Here is a 16,129-nt window from a genome sequence, read left to right on the forward strand (position 1 = left end):
CGTGCTCCAGATCTTAGAAAAAAAAGGACATTTTGGAACATCGTGGAAGCATCGTTCTCTGGGTGCTCCTAGCAATCGACAGATTCGTCGGTTCGTCCGCGAGAAGCCGCCGAAAGCCGTAATCAACGCCCCGGGGCCCACCGAGTGTTTCACCGGCAGCGTCCATCCACTAGTGACGAAAACCGACTTTTACGAACTTTATTTCGAACTTTATCCGTGCGCTTTGGGGTGCTACCTCGTCTAACAAGTAATTTGTAAGGAAAATTTCTATGTTTAATAAACGGGTTAAAAATGGTAAACCTGTCTCAGAAAGTCATTCTGCGCCCACACGACAGAAAGAACCGCTCGGCTGTCGAAAAACCCTCACCCTAATCGGCTGACCTCACAAAAATGTAGGGGGTACTTGAGAAACAACTAATGGGCTAATAGGGTACATCAACAAAAAAGTTGAGAATCACTGATATAAACAATTTAAAAGTGCAAAAATCGCAAAAAAACTGTATTTTTTCTCATTTTTCTTCATCCGGCACTGCAGACGCTCGTAAAGAAAAACATAGATGACGTCATCGTTTCGTTACATTATTGTTTATGACATCAAAGTTCGCGACAATTTCCTCTACAGCGATTTTGCTAAATTGTATGATTATAGGCCTACAGTAACATAAATGGACTATCTATATTCATGTCGTTCTTATCCCGAACAGTTTGCAGATATCTATCCTTTTTTAATATTTCAGCGGAGGCAGTTCTATCACACGGTGTGGTAGTCATCTACGGCAAGGCCCTCTGTTCCATATATAAGGAAATAGCCCGATGTAGTAAGCACAGAATTGCAAGTGAGAAAATTGTAAGGTTTTAGAAGAACCGTACAATTCCCTCACTCCTTAGAAATGAAAAAAGACGCCATCGAGAGAAAATAGTGCCTCAAAACAATTTGAAAGGCTAGAAATCTAAAAAGCCTTCGGGAGAAGGACAGTAGCTCACTTTGAGGAGACAGACTAGAGTACATATAAAAAGTTAAATGAAGGTTTCTTCTTCCAGTAGTGAGACTTAGTAATACAGTAGATCCCCCTATAAGACGGGTTCCTATAATTACGATTCCTATAAGACGGCGAAAAAATTGTGGCGGTATTCGTAAAGAACGGTAAAAAACTCCTATAATTACGTAAAACGTCATCGGGCAGCCGAACTACTTTCCGCCGTCCAGCGCCACGCTACGGACAGTTTAGGCGGATAAATTGAGTTTAGTATCGTCTGTACATATAATTATATATAAATTAGGTACTGTATATATAATTATATATTAACTTATTGTAACTTTATTATAATTATATATATACTTTCCGCTGTCTAACGCCACGCTACGGAGAGTTTAGGCGAGCTATCGTCTGTACAGTATGTAAATTAGATACCGTAAGTCTAATACAGCACTGTAATTTTATACATTTCTTGTGAAAGAAACATTTCTTATTCAACGGCGATTAAAATTATTTATATTAACGATGTCTCCAAAGTTCAACGAAGTTTTCGCAGAAAAATAACATCAGAAATCGCGGCCGCGGTTTGCTGCGCTGTTCCGCGACGAAAACAAGCTTGAGCAACGGCGATGTCGAATGGTGACACTCGGTAAGTAATCCTACAATTTTTTGTTTATAGCGTAGTTTATACGGATTATTTCCAAAAAAACTATACGTATTTTGGAAACGTTGAGTCGGATTAGTCTAGAATCGATTAATTTTATGGAAGAAAACCTTTTGTAAACTTCACACGTGTCAGGCTGTGATTCCTACAAAATTGATTCATAAAGAACGGAACGTATCTACCGTCTTATAGGGGAATCGACTGTATTTATCACGTCTTTCGTAATTACGCACAATTAAATTTAACTACTGTATTATCAAAATGTTTTAAAACCTACCGTAATTTATTTTAAATTTGAAACAGATAATAAAATAGACAAGTTTTAATTAGAAAAGAATTTTAAACATTTTTATTTTAAAAATTATGGTGTTGCAGGAATATAATTAAATTCAATATATACATAGCGGCATGAATTTTACGTGATCAGTGATTGATGTAAGAGCAGTGGCGTGCGGTGACATTTGATGATAGGCAAGCTGTGCCGGCCCCGGATACAATCGTTGGAAGAGTTATACGTGGTTGGTGCTTTGTAAAATGCATGAGCGAATGCGTAAAATCTGGCTGCTTTACACGATTCAAATATTTTCGCTGTGGAATCTGTACTGTATTCGACAATACAGCGCTTCCATTGGCAATATGCATATACGAATTTATATTCGAATATATCATTGTTTTTCACATGTATAGAAATTTGTAATAAGATACATACAAGGGAATTTTAGAAAATACAAGGGAAGCGGCGCTTCCACAGCTTCCATGGACGGCACGCCACTGTGTAAGATAACTTCGCTTGTCGATCTATCACATGTCCATGACCACACTAACTTATACTGTACGTGTTTCATTTTCAATAAATATGTTTTTATAAAGTTCTTTAATAGTAGCGTTAAAAAATATTTTGAGGAATTTTCACGTGTCTTCGCGTGTTGCAGGATTTCGTTCGAAAATGTACGACAGTCCCATACAATGCGGTATAGTTGGCAACGCTAGGTACTGCATCAGACAGACCTAATTAGGACGAAAACGACAAATGAAAATGTCGACCAGATTCACGCGTTGTTCCAGCAAAGTCCTCGAAAATCCATTTGTCATGCAACTTTAAAACTGAATCTTCCAAGATCTGCGATCCACGTAATCATCATAAGAGGTTGAGATGCATGCATACAAATTGCAGATTGTTTAGCAGGTGATATCTGATGGCCATCCGAAAAGAAAGGATTTTGCTATCTCCATGCTGTCAAAAGTTGACGAGGGTGGATGAAATACTTTTCACACCGGGAAAAGTCAACAGATATAACTGTTGAATACGGGGTTCTGAGAATCCGCACACATATCTGAAACACTAGTGCAATAGCCCTAAAGTGAATGTCTGGTGCGCCATGACAAACGATAGTGATTGGCCCGTTTTTCTTTGCCGAAAACAGTGATAAGCAGCGATTACTTTGATATGTTTTAATTGTGTGTTGTTCCGCAACTGGAAGACCGGCAAACAAATGTGATTTTCAACAGGATTGGGCACCTCCACACTGGGAAAAAAGTCTGGCCATTACCTCGACTTTACCAGATCGATGGATCCATCGCTTGGCCTTCTCACTCACCCAATCTGACGCCTCTTGATTTTTTCCTTTGACCAAGAATAGGGTGTTTGCAAAAAAGATATCGAGTATGGAGGAATTGAAAGAATACATCACACAGGCAATCGGAATAATTCCAATTGACACGATCGGGAACACTTGGAAAGTTCAAATACAGATTGGACATTATTCGTGCAACACACTGTGCACATGTTGAGGTTTACTGAGGAAAAATAAAACTTTTCCATTTGTTTTATTACCTGCTCCAATCAATCAGTTTTTCCATCTCTGTGGTGTAATTTTTATGAACATATGTAATGGGGTGAATAATTTTCAGACATCCTGTATATAGTCGATCAGTGACTCTCTACTTGGTGCAGAGTCATTGCTGTGACTCTCAATCAAACTTTAAATCAAATGATCATAGTAACATAGACACCGATGTTCTTTTGCTTAGCTTTTTTAAATTATTGTAACAAAACATACAGAATTTAATTCTGAACAATGGATGGACAATGACTAAAAATTACAGTACTTGTAATATCTAAAGCTATCTAATTTATAGCAGCATTTTCTAATAAAATAACCTTCAGGAATACTAATGGTCATTTCTAGATTTTCCTTTATATTTCTAAATGTTTTTATTTATTCAGCTTAAAGTCTGGATGAGGAGGCATTGACAACATTTCAGAATTTTGTTGCCAATATTTTTACTCTACAAAAAGTTGGAAATGGAAAAACATTATTTATCTCGCTTAATCTCTTACAAGTTATCATTGCTGTAGTTCACTTAATTTTAATATGAAATAAAAAAATAAATTGTTAATGGGTTAATAATTTACAAAATGCTCCTGGACTCTCAGATTTACACAATACATAATTAACTATAAAATACTTCATTCCTTGTTCAAATTCAAGTTTTATCAAAAGTTATATTTTCTAGATATCTTATTACTTAAAAAAATATATTACATCTCCACAAGTATACTTAAAGGTAAAACTGTTTTCTTGATGCTTAAGAAAGTTCAGGCAACCTGGAAATGGGTAATTTCAAAAAGTGTAAACAATTTTAGTTATAAAAGTCATAATCTTCCACATTTTGTCATTCTTTTATAACTTCTTTTTTTTGAAAAACTTTTTCTAATAACTGATTATATCTTTTTAAACTGTTTCATTGCCTTGCAACTACAGTAAATCCCTGATTTAACAGACTAATTGGGGAAGGGGTATCTGCTATGGCAGAAAGTCTGTTAAATTGAATGTATTTTAAAAACACATGTTAATAACATTTTAACACATCTTGCACATTTTATGACATAAGTATGAATAAAACAATAATGTACAGTACATTGAGTAATTTATACTCACTGACTCTTTGTTCCAACTTTTTAGCATAATCTATTTTCAAAGAAAAAAGTTTTAAATTTTTTTGACAGGTCCAAAGTCCATTAAAATAAGGGTTTACTGTAATTTTTTTTTCTTTTACTTTACTGGGATTCTAGTGCTTTTTTGCAACGCTCCAAAGATGAGCATTGCTTGCTCAAAGCCAGTATTAAAGGTACCATATTTTGTAATAACTGCCCATCTAACTTGTAGTGTGAGGTAAACTGCACTGGTTGATCTAAATACCACTAGTGATGTTCAATATTATTGAACAATCGACTATAGATAATATGAATACTGGCTAATATTGTTATTGAAGTTCAATATTACTGATGTTGGGAATTATCAAAATTTACAAGGTTAATTACAGTAATTCAAGTACTTCATTCAAATTATTTTTTATTTATTTGTCACGATATAACAATTTAACTAGTTTTACTCCTCTTTTGAATCATGACTTTTCGTCTTATGTCAATATTTTTACTAAAATAATTGCCCAGTGGATAATTATTACAATAAATACATTATTTAAATACTATACAGTTCAAGGAGTTAGTATTTTATTTTGTGTTAAATCATTTTTGAGAAGTTCTCAGAGTTTGGATCTGATGAGACTTTTAATATCTCTAAAATAGAAAATAAAATAACGACTCCTTGAACTATATATATTTAGAAACTCAAATTCTAAAGAGTCAACTATTTCAAACAAATATATTGGCATTAGAGTGATTTAAAACTCAATTTATTAAAGAATTTTGCTTCACTTTTTTAATTTTAAAAAATAAAATATTATATAATCATCAAATTTTATAATTAAAACATTGTAAATAATAAAATACATAGATATGCAATTGTACTGGTATTAAAAAATAATATAATTTTTTCTATTATTAATTTTTCAATAAATTAATATAACATTCTTGCTATATTATTAAAACACATTTTTGTTATCAAAACCATAAGAAAAAATTAAAAAATAAATCAGGTCTTATATCATTAATGATGTGAAATACTTTTAACTTTTCTCTACGAAAGACTGGAATGTCTTACTTAAATAAATATTAGTATTTACAGAATCTCAAGATTTATAACTGTATATGTAATTTCTCAATTTTTATATTTTATTTAGATGTGGCATATTCAAAAATTTTATACCTCAAAGATAAAGTTTGAATGGTTCTTTCCCTGCTATATAACGTAGCAATGTCGATACTGATATTTTACTTCGAGACTGATCCGCAACATTCTCACTCCGGAAGGGTCTCGTGGCTCTGATGAGGCAATAAGAATCGAGTACTCGAAGTGCTACTAAAACTATCGCCACTGCTGCGGTTACTAGCATTACTCGCCGGAGTTCCTGGCAGAGACCCTTCCAAGTGAGACATTAGTATGAACCGGCTAGGAGATAATTGCGTCTGGATACCGTGGCCGTGATCGTTCGGCATGTCGATGCAGGTATTCGTTTTCTCGTCCTTTTCGTTATTTTCACAGATGACGATGGCTTCTGCTTCACCTTTTCTCCAGTCTCTCCCGTTATGTCTCCACTTGACACTCGGAGATTCATTATTACGTTTACATTCGGATATGTGGGTCATTTCGGTTTCCTGCGAAGCATCTAAACTCGTGTCCGTGCCTTGGTCCACTAAAATGGTAGTATTTGGATCTTCGGGTGTGTAATAATCTGAATCATCTCCTCCAGGTGATGCATCTTGAAATAAAAAATATATTGTTTTTAAAAATCCAAAAGTAAATTTGTTTTAATCTGTTGTTATTTTTACATATTTTAAAAACAATGTTTTATTGAGTAACTAAAATAATGCAAAATACAATTCTTTAAATGCAGTTAACAATATCAAAAACTCAAATTCTAGAAAGTAAAGTTTATGTATTATAACTTATAAATATAATAAGAGAGAAGGTCTCATTGAAGTTATTGGTTCCATTTATTCAAACATATTTTTTAGATTTTTTTTACTGCTTGTACAGCATTGTATCCTTTCCAAAACTTCTAAAGCACAATATGCCCAATATGCTTTTTATCCAAAGACATTACATTTTGTTTGAATAAATTGAAGATGAAAAGTAAAAAGTTTAAAATAAGCTTCTGAATGAAGAATACAATCTTGTATTAGCAATAATGTGTTAAATTTCACAACTGTTATAACTTAATTAAATCACATATCTGTGTTAAGTAATTGACAGCTATCAAAAATATGCAAAAACTTTGTTAGATCCCACTATAACTTTTACTCACTAACCATAGCTTCAGAGAAGTGTGTAGAAGCAAATGAAGTCTAAGAGGAAGGTTATAATAAACACAATTGAAGTAAAAAAGGATCTTATCACAAAGCATGAAAGCAGTATATGTATGGCAGATATGGCAGCCATGTTTAAGACACTGAAGTTGACAATGTGTAAGCAGTAAATGCAATTTTCATTTTATTGTACAGTATTTATGTATTTTATTTATTGTTTTAGTGTTTTAATTTTTTATCAGGGCATTTAATTATGTTTATTTTTATCTTAAATTATGTGTATTTGTTGCTTTAAGTTTAATAAACCAAAAATCACCATAATTAATCTGGCTATTTTTTGCTACTATTAATAATTAAATATTAAGTAATTTAGTATTAGAGGTAGATGTTAGATGCCATCTCTTATTGAAATTAGTAATTATAATAATTTAATATGTATTAAATAATTTTAGAATAGGCTGGAAGAAAAGAATCAGTCCAGAGCAGGATTCAAACTCACAATGCCCACTTACTGTGTGGTCACATTGCCAGTTATGCCACCCAGACCTCTGAGCAATTCTTCATTTCCAGACATTTAATTCTTGATATAACCATCCATGGTTATTCAAGAGATAACTGTGGATGGACTTGGATGTTACACACGATAAGAGATGACACCTGATGTCTATCTCTAATACCAAATTACTTAATATCTAATTATTAATACATCAGGCTTAGTAATGTTATAATATTACTAAGCCTGGGCTATTTTTTCCTACTATTAATAATTAGATATTAAGTAATTTGGTATACATACACTTTAAGTCTAAGTTTATCAAAATAGGTATCATTCAGAATCTGGGAATGGATTAATTAACTTTCCATTATTTCTAATGGGAAAAATTGCTTCAAACTTCAAACTGTCTCCTGGAATGAATTAAATTTGAAGTACAAGGCATCATTGTATTTATTTTATATGCACAAGGTGTATATCAGAAAGTAAGTTCTATTTTCAAATAGCACCCTTGCAGTACTGTAGTCAAGGCCATGTGCTTGCATGCTTGCTGAATTTCTTTATCCATTGGCAAGCAACAGATTTCATTTGCATACAATTAGATCATGTTGACTCATTGTTTTATGAACTTACAATGTTCAAGAAAATTGTCGAACCTGTTGCCTATGAAATATAGCTTTCTATCCATTTCTTCAATGCAAAACTTGGGAAACTGGCAGACTTTCATCACCAACTGCACAAGGTTTATGGAGAACAAGTCACGAGTGATTCAATGGTACAGAGATGGATGAGAAACTTTAAGGACACAGAAATGTGCATGACAATCCATGAAGTGACCAACTGTTTATCATTAATGATTTGGTGCACATGATAAAAAGGAAGGTTCATGAGGACAGATGATTCACCATTTTTCCACTTTTCCTGCAATTCTCACAAAATAGTGTCTGATCACCAGGATTTTTGGAAATCATGTTGGGTGCTCCCCAAGGAACACAATGAAATAAGTTGGTAGTATGTTGACTTTCTGATATGATACAGTGAGCAGAATGATGAATTCCAGAGATGCATTATTACAGATAACAAGATAAGAGTGCTGCATACAACCTCTCAATCAAAACAGTAATCCATGGGGTAAAGCCAAACATCATTGCCAAGTGAGAAAATCTTCAAACAGACCATTTCAATCAAAAGGTCATGTGCACAGTGTTTTGGGAAAGAAAAAACATTTTGCTTGTAGAATTCTTGCCTCCAGGTTAATAATCAACATAGGCATCTATTGTGAGACACTAAAAAACTGTCTTGCAATCCAAAACAAATGATGGGGCATGCTTAGTTGGAATAATGTGCTGCTTCATGATAATGCCTACTCATATACTGATGCCAAAATGCAAGATCTCATCACAACACTCAGCTGGAAACCAATGGTTCATCCCCCTACAGCTCCAACCCAGTGCCAAGCAATTCCCATTTGTTCCTGCATCTGAAGTGGCAGACATTTACATGATGACAACAATGTCAAATAAGCCATGGACATGTGATTTGTATCTCAACATCATTCTACAATGTGAGGATACAAAAATTAATGCCTCACTATGACAAATGCCTCAACAGTTGTGGAAACTATGTCAAAAAGTAGTGTGAGATATATACAATACAGCTAATGCCAATAACTATGGTTTGAAAGTAGAGTGTCATATGCTTTTACTAGCCCACTGGAACTTACTTTTTGGATACCTCTCATAATTTTGCAATTACACTGATGATAACACATTACAATAGTTTATAAAAGCATGTAGACAAATCAACTTACCTGTCATTGCTGATTTATCATTTCCTTCACATAAATGAAGTGAATGTGGAGTTGATAAAAATACAGAATTGTTAACAGAATGACAAACACTGGATGGAACTGCTGCTTTTTGATTTCCAGCTGTATTACCTTCTAATAATGATTTTGTTTCAGCTACATCTACATCCATGTCCTAAGTAAAAGAACAAATTTTAGAATTGTAAATTAACTAAATATTTATTCTTATAAAGTAGTAGTGGTTTGGGTGGCACTAATCACAAAATTAATTTTTCTAATCACAAAACTAATTTTTACTCAAGTAAATTTTAAAATATGAAATAATATTAAGTTGTATTGATAAAATTTGTTTTAATAATAAGTTGTTCTGAAAATTTGTTTTAATCACAAAATGAATTTTCAGAACAACTTATTATTAAAACAAATTTTATTAATGCAACTTAATATTATTTCATATTTTAAAATTCTCAACATTCAGATTATTTCCTTTGAATAAAAATTAATTTTGTGATTAGAAAAATTATTTCAGTGTTATAATATTTCAAGAAAATTTATAATAAAACTTCTTATTGAAAACCTATTCAGAACAACTTATTATTAAAACAAATTTTATCAATACAACTTAATATTATTTCATATTTTAAAATTTACTTGAGTAAAAATTAATTTTGTGATTAGTGTCACCCAAACCACTACTACTCTTATAATATTAAGTTTACAAAGAAAACACTGACTCCACATGAATAAAAAAGTAAAAATACAATAGACTGAAATACAGTACTCAGTTACTTTCTAAGACCATAAGCCTACATAATATTGCTTGGCTATGTATATTCTAATAAGACAATAGTTCATATTTACTCTTGCTAATCATATTAACTGAATTATTAACCAAAAAATTTGAAAACATGCAAGGAATTCAAAAGTAAAAAAAAAAATACCGATATATATTCAATCTTCAAATGCAGTTGATTTCATTTTTATTGTTAATAAATTTATCTATTTAATAATTAATTCACCTTAATCTTATTATAAAACTGAAATTAGAATGGATTATCTTGAACCAAACATCTCCACAGAAAGTTAGTTTGATTTTTGGGTGTGTTATTAGCACAAACCTGAATTAGAGACCCTCCATAAATTACATAAGGGCAATTTTGGCCATTCTAGACCCCAGCCATCCCTGTGTAAGAAACCGTAATATTTTCTTTGATCACCCCTCCCCTTCCCTATCTTACGTAATATTTAGGCATGATTTTATAGAAAAATTTTGACAAAAAAAATTTTTTTAATGAAACCCTAAAAACCTTAGATCCAAAATATATAATTATTAATTAGTTAATTAATATGTACAGTACTATTATTTATAAAAGACTTTATGTGAACAAATTTAAAAATATAAAAATTTAATGAATTCGAATGAACAATTTATTTTAAGAACTTTATTTTTTAATTATTAACAATATTATTATTGTTATTATCATCATTAATCAACATCATAATATTTATTTTTATAATAATTTTAATTTTCGCAAAAGACACAAAAAACTTTGCCAGATTGACTAGCTAGTGCACGTGTAAACAGCAACGTCATACAAAATAAAACAAGAGAAAATAGAGACAAACCACATTCCGTTGCCATATTGATTACATCTTGGCTAAGGACAAGAAAATAATCTACATGCTACTAAAATGTGCTAGGTGCACCTGGGAACTAAATAATAAAGCTTATAAAACTCTATATAATGGGGCAATACAACCAATGCTACTTTACATGGCCTCTGGCTGTGGTCATGTAACTATAAATAGTAAAAATTCCGTAGCAAGTAAATTACTCTCTCTTCGAAGCCAGTTTGACATCAGAATTTCAAAGTGCTGCAGAACTGTTTTTACTAATGTCTCTCTGATACTAGTAGAGCTTCTTCCTTTGCCACTATGTATTGTAGAAAACAATATTGTAGAAAAGATAGGTTCTAAACTACTACATCAGAACTACAAACGTCAAGGCTCAACAACGGTCTCTACTCCTATCTACGGCTGTTCATACGCTACCACATTGCAATTACCCTACTATCTCTGATCATCATCCTGTAAACAAGGTTATTTGGTGTCATCTGCTTCCTCCATGGATAATCATGCAGACATTAATATCTACACAGATGGGTCCAAAAGCTCCCTTCTTGTCGGCTCAAGTATCTGTATCTTCCTCCAAACTGACATATTTTGCCAAAAATATGTTAGAAGGTACAGATACCTCCAACATACCTCCATCTATCAAGCTGAAGAAGATGCCGACTACCAAGCTGTTCAGTGGGCCACTTCACTACCAAACGAAACTCTGTCTATCAACATTTACAGTGATTCTCAGTCTGTCCTAAAAGCTCTATTAAATCCCAATTGCAATAGCAATAAAATCGCATATATCCAGCACCATATTAAAAATCATGTAAATAAGATAACTTCTATATTTGTTCCTGGCCATACTGGCATACTAGGAAATGAAAAAGCCAACTTTGAGGCTAAGTCAGCTGCAAAGGACACTGACTTGGACTACACTCACATCCCTCACTCACATAGCAGCCTTAAAAATTATATTCATGACAATGCTATGAAAAAGTAGAATCAACAATGGTTGAGCTGTAAAACTGGTAGAATAACAAGACTATTTTTCTAGTGTTGAATGCAGGTTCTCATCACTACTTAGAGATTTAACGTTTGCTGCTGCTCAACTACTTACTGAGCATGATAATTTTAGAAGCTAACTGGCAAGGTATAACCGGGCAGAAACTGCCTCTTGCTTTTGCTCTACAGAAAACCTAGACACCGTCGACCATATGATCATTGTCCAATTTACGATCAAGATAGACTTATAGACTTATTCTGAAATTAGAAAACTTTACGCTTGGTTTCAGGTGGCCACGTCCACTCGATAAGCTTGTTCAGAAGCCACTGTTTGATGCTTTTTACAATTATGTTCAAAAAAATATAAAAGAAAAGACTATTTATAATTTCTAGTTTTACATTTTAGTTTTCACACAAAGGCCAAATACTAATTTTATGTTTATTTTGTATCATGTATTTTGATTTATGTATTCTTAGTATTATACACATGTAGGAGTGGTGCACTTATTCTAATAATAAAAAAAAAAAGAGAGAGAAACCACCACACTGTCTTTCTCCCATGATAAAAAATGTGTAGAACGTGAGTCTGCTAGCTTTATTATTCTATCATGTCACACGAGATGGTGTTAGTATAACGAGCGTTCTTGAAAGAAATCGACAAATTCAAAACTCCACCACTCAACGAGATCAAAAAATAAATATAAGAATATTACGTAAGACGAGATCTATTACCCCTACCCCTGAGTAAGAAATCGTAAGAAATCCTTGACCCCATCCACTTCAAAATACCTTACGTAATTTATGGACAACCCCCTCGCAACAGCTGGAAGACTTTTGTTTAGGAAAGAAAGTTTTAACCAACGCATTGCAGACGAAACGTGAGCCTTCGTTGCCTTGTGGCCACTTACGAAGAGATGGAGCAAAAGCACGTGGATGTGCTCTTTTGAATACAGCCGACTCCCTATAACACGGGTTCATATAATTCTGATTCCTATATGAAGGCGAAAAAATTGCGACAGTATTCGTACAAACACGATAAAAGAAACTCCTATAATTCGGTGAAACTTCATCCCCGACTCGTGTCGTGGCAGGATGGGTCGAATCTAGACCAATAGCGGATATTGCACAAACCGTTGAGTTTAAACGAGCAGCGGACCTACTAAAAACCATTTATTATTTAACATCCATAAAAATTATATTTATATTAATGATGTCTCTAAAGTTCAGCGAATTTTTCACAAAAAAAAAAATAATAATTTATCACGACGCACGCGAGCGCCATTCGATGACAAGCTCCACGACGAAAACAAGCTTAAGCAATGGCGACGTCGAACGGTGCACACTCGGTAAGTAATCCTACAATTTTTTGTTTATAGCATAGTTTATATGGATTATTCCCAAAAAAATTATACGCATTTTGGAAATGTTGAGTCGAATTAGTCTAGAATCGATTAATTTTATGGAAGAAAACCTTTCAAACAGCCGTAGTCCGTAAACTGCATACCTGTCGGGCTGAGATTGGCTCATGTATTCAAGGATTCTTAGAACATCAATTTCATAAAGAACGGAACGTATCTGCGGTGTTATAGGGGAGTCGACTGTATTTCATATTGTCAGACATTGAAGATGCATCAATTTCCAATGAAATACGTGATGATAAGCGCTTTGGTAAGCCTAAATCGAACGTTCTAGAATTTTCCCCCCCAGTCGTGTCTGATTCAAATGTCTAAATTACAGTTTGAAAAAATCATAAAAATGTAAAGGGCAAATTTTTTCCAAAATTTATTTGAAATTAAAAATTTCAAAAACAAATCAGACTAGCCTAATGTCAGGTATATATCAGGAGCATTTACTTTAGTAAACTGAAAGGTAATTTTTAATTGTTAGGTAATTGGAAGGTAATTGATAATTTACAAAGAAATTCGTGACATTTAATAAATTTACAGTAAAATTTATATGAAATTCTAATTGCGTTTTAGTAAAGAGCAATAAATTTCATTTATTCATGAATCACGTTTTCAATTAATCAGACCACTTTAGTTTTATGTCTTTCGGAATTACATAAAGTTGCTATCGAGAACAAGTCACGCAGGAACACTCTTTTTTTAATGAAAAAAGTACATTTATTTTTTATAATTTAGAAGGAATATGCATTTCAAGCTTTACGCCTGTCTTCAGTTCTTATTTTATTAGCTATATCGGCAAAAACCCATGTAAGAAATTACAGAATTTAGTAAATTATATTTAAAATACGCCCACAAAATATGGATNTTAAAAACAGACTATTTTATTGCAATTTAATCATATAAATAATCCTATAAAGTTTGAATATATTTATGTAATATTAAATTATATTTTAAAAGAGAATTAAAAAAAAATCAAATTTTTTAAATTATACAAATAAAATAAATTTAACAATAAATAACAAAACTTTTGCAACTACCTTCTTCTTTCCGCTGTTGATTTCATTCACAATATGAAGAGAGTCCGAGAGGAGACGAACTTTCTCGGGAGCAGAGAGAGCAATAATTCCTTTCCTGTGCCTCTTGGCTTCGCCTCGTGTCAATGATAATGTTTCGGACTTGTGAGTGGCTTTGTCAGGAGATAGTATAGGAGATAATACTTCTGGCGAGCTTTCATTTTCTTCCTGAGGATGGCAATTATTTATTGGTTCCTTCTCAGTTGTACTATTTCCCAATGCTCTTAAAGATGCTGCACTGTTGGAATGAAGTCTGCAAAAAAATTACTTTGGATAAAAAAAATACATATACACTGTTTTATTTAAAATCTTACTAACCTTTCAATGCTTCTTAATTTTTGAGAAATATCAGGACTCTCTACATGAGGTTGCTGAACTGAAAAAATTATTGACTTTTATCATCATAATCACTTATAACTTAAAATCATAATTTAAGCTTAATGAAATAAATATTTTAAAATAAATAGCTTCCAGAAGACTAACAATATTTAACATCATCATCATTAAAAATAATACTTTACTTCATTATTTTGAACAGAAAAATTAATTTAGTTAAAATGCACATTTTATAGAATGATATTACAGTATGCTAATCCAAACAGCTTCTATCATTCCCCTAACAAAAATAATAGACTTGCCAACTATATACTTACAGTACACATGTAGACGTAAGTCTTATGTTGTAAACGTTGTTGCTCATTCTTTTTGTGAACTTGTTTGACCTAACAATTCTAATGTCTATTTACTGCTGTAAAGTATCTTACAACAGTAAAAATTGGCCTCAAAGCATAAGCATCATATTATTATCATCATATCTCTGGTCTCAATTATTGGGTTGTTCGGAAAGTAAGTTCGTTTTTTTTATCATTAGACGGATTAGTCGTATTTTTCCCGCCATTTTCGTTCTAAACCATATTATCATTATATATTTTGACAGCTAGCATTTTATGGCTTATTTGTAGAAAATTTTGTTTGATTTCGTGCAATTGTTTATTTTTTGTGTCCCATCAAATATGGAAGATCAAAAGCAGCATCTTCGGCATATTTTGCTTTTTTATTACCAAAAAAACAAAAATGCCGTTCAAGCAAGAAAAAATTTGTCTGACATGTATGGTGGAGATGTGTTGACAGAACAACAGTGCCAAAACTGGTTTACAAAATTTCGTTCTGGCAATTTCAGTATCAAAGATGCACCACGTTATGGATGGCCAATTGAAGCCAATGAAAACAAAATAAAAGTACTGACTGAAGCAAATTGCGGAACAACAACACGTGAAATCACTAAGAGATTAAATTTGTCAAATTGAACTGTTTATGAGTACTTGAAACAAATTGGTTTCGTTTCAAAGCTCGATATATGAATTCCACGAGTTCTTAATGAGAAATGCTCTATTTGGTGGGATATTAAAGGAATTTTTTTTTGAGCTTTTACCAGACAATTTAACAATTGATTCGAAAGTGTACTGCATTCGAGTAAACAAATTGCATAATATCATCAAACAGAAAAAGCCGGCCAGAATTGATTAAAAAAACAGCTGTAGTGTTTTACCACAATAATGTCAAATTTCACACAAGTTTGGTAATTCGTCAGAAACTGTTATAACTTAGATGGGACGTGCTATCACACCAGCTGTATTTGCCACATCGAGCACACTCAGATTATTACTTGTTCCAGTCTATACAACTTTTTTTAACTGTAAGACATTTACTTGAAATGACAATGTCAAAAATCACTTGGATCGGTTTTTTGTAAGCAACGATCAAAACTTTTATGAATGTGAAATCGTGCTACTACCACAAACGATGACAACAGATATTTGACCAAAATGGTCAACATATAATTCAATAAAATATTTATTTATCATAAGAATATTG

At 32.6% G+C, this 16,129-nt stretch overlaps 1 protein-coding gene across 2 annotated transcripts in view; it reads right to left on the minus strand.

The window, feature by feature from the left end:
* Positions 1 to 5,460: 5,460 nt before the first annotated feature.
* The window catches only part of LOC111640712 (E3 ubiquitin-protein ligase MGRN1-like), a 58,711-nt gene continuing 48,042 nt past the window's right edge, over positions 5,461 to 16,129 (minus strand). For both annotated transcript variants that reach the window (XM_023386746.1, XM_023386745.1), the window contains 4 exons: positions 14,573 to 14,630; positions 14,219 to 14,507; positions 9,157 to 9,328; positions 5,461 to 6,306 (listed from right to left, as the gene is read on the minus strand). In XM_023386746.1, the coding sequence (XP_023242514.1) occupies positions 5,846 to 6,306; positions 9,157 to 9,328; positions 14,219 to 14,507; positions 14,573 to 14,630 (980 nt within the window). In that variant the 3' untranslated portion in view covers positions 5,461 to 5,845. The remainder of the gene's footprint in view (positions 6,307 to 9,156; positions 9,329 to 14,218; positions 14,508 to 14,572; positions 14,631 to 16,129) is intronic.

The sequence above is a fragment of the Centruroides sculpturatus genome, unplaced genomic scaffold (genome assembly GCF_000671375.1).
Source record: "Centruroides sculpturatus isolate CEXI.00-Female unplaced genomic scaffold, Cexi_2.0 scaffold1451, whole genome shotgun sequence".
Taxonomy (NCBI): Eukaryota; Metazoa; Arthropoda; class Arachnida; order Scorpiones; family Buthidae; genus Centruroides; species Centruroides sculpturatus.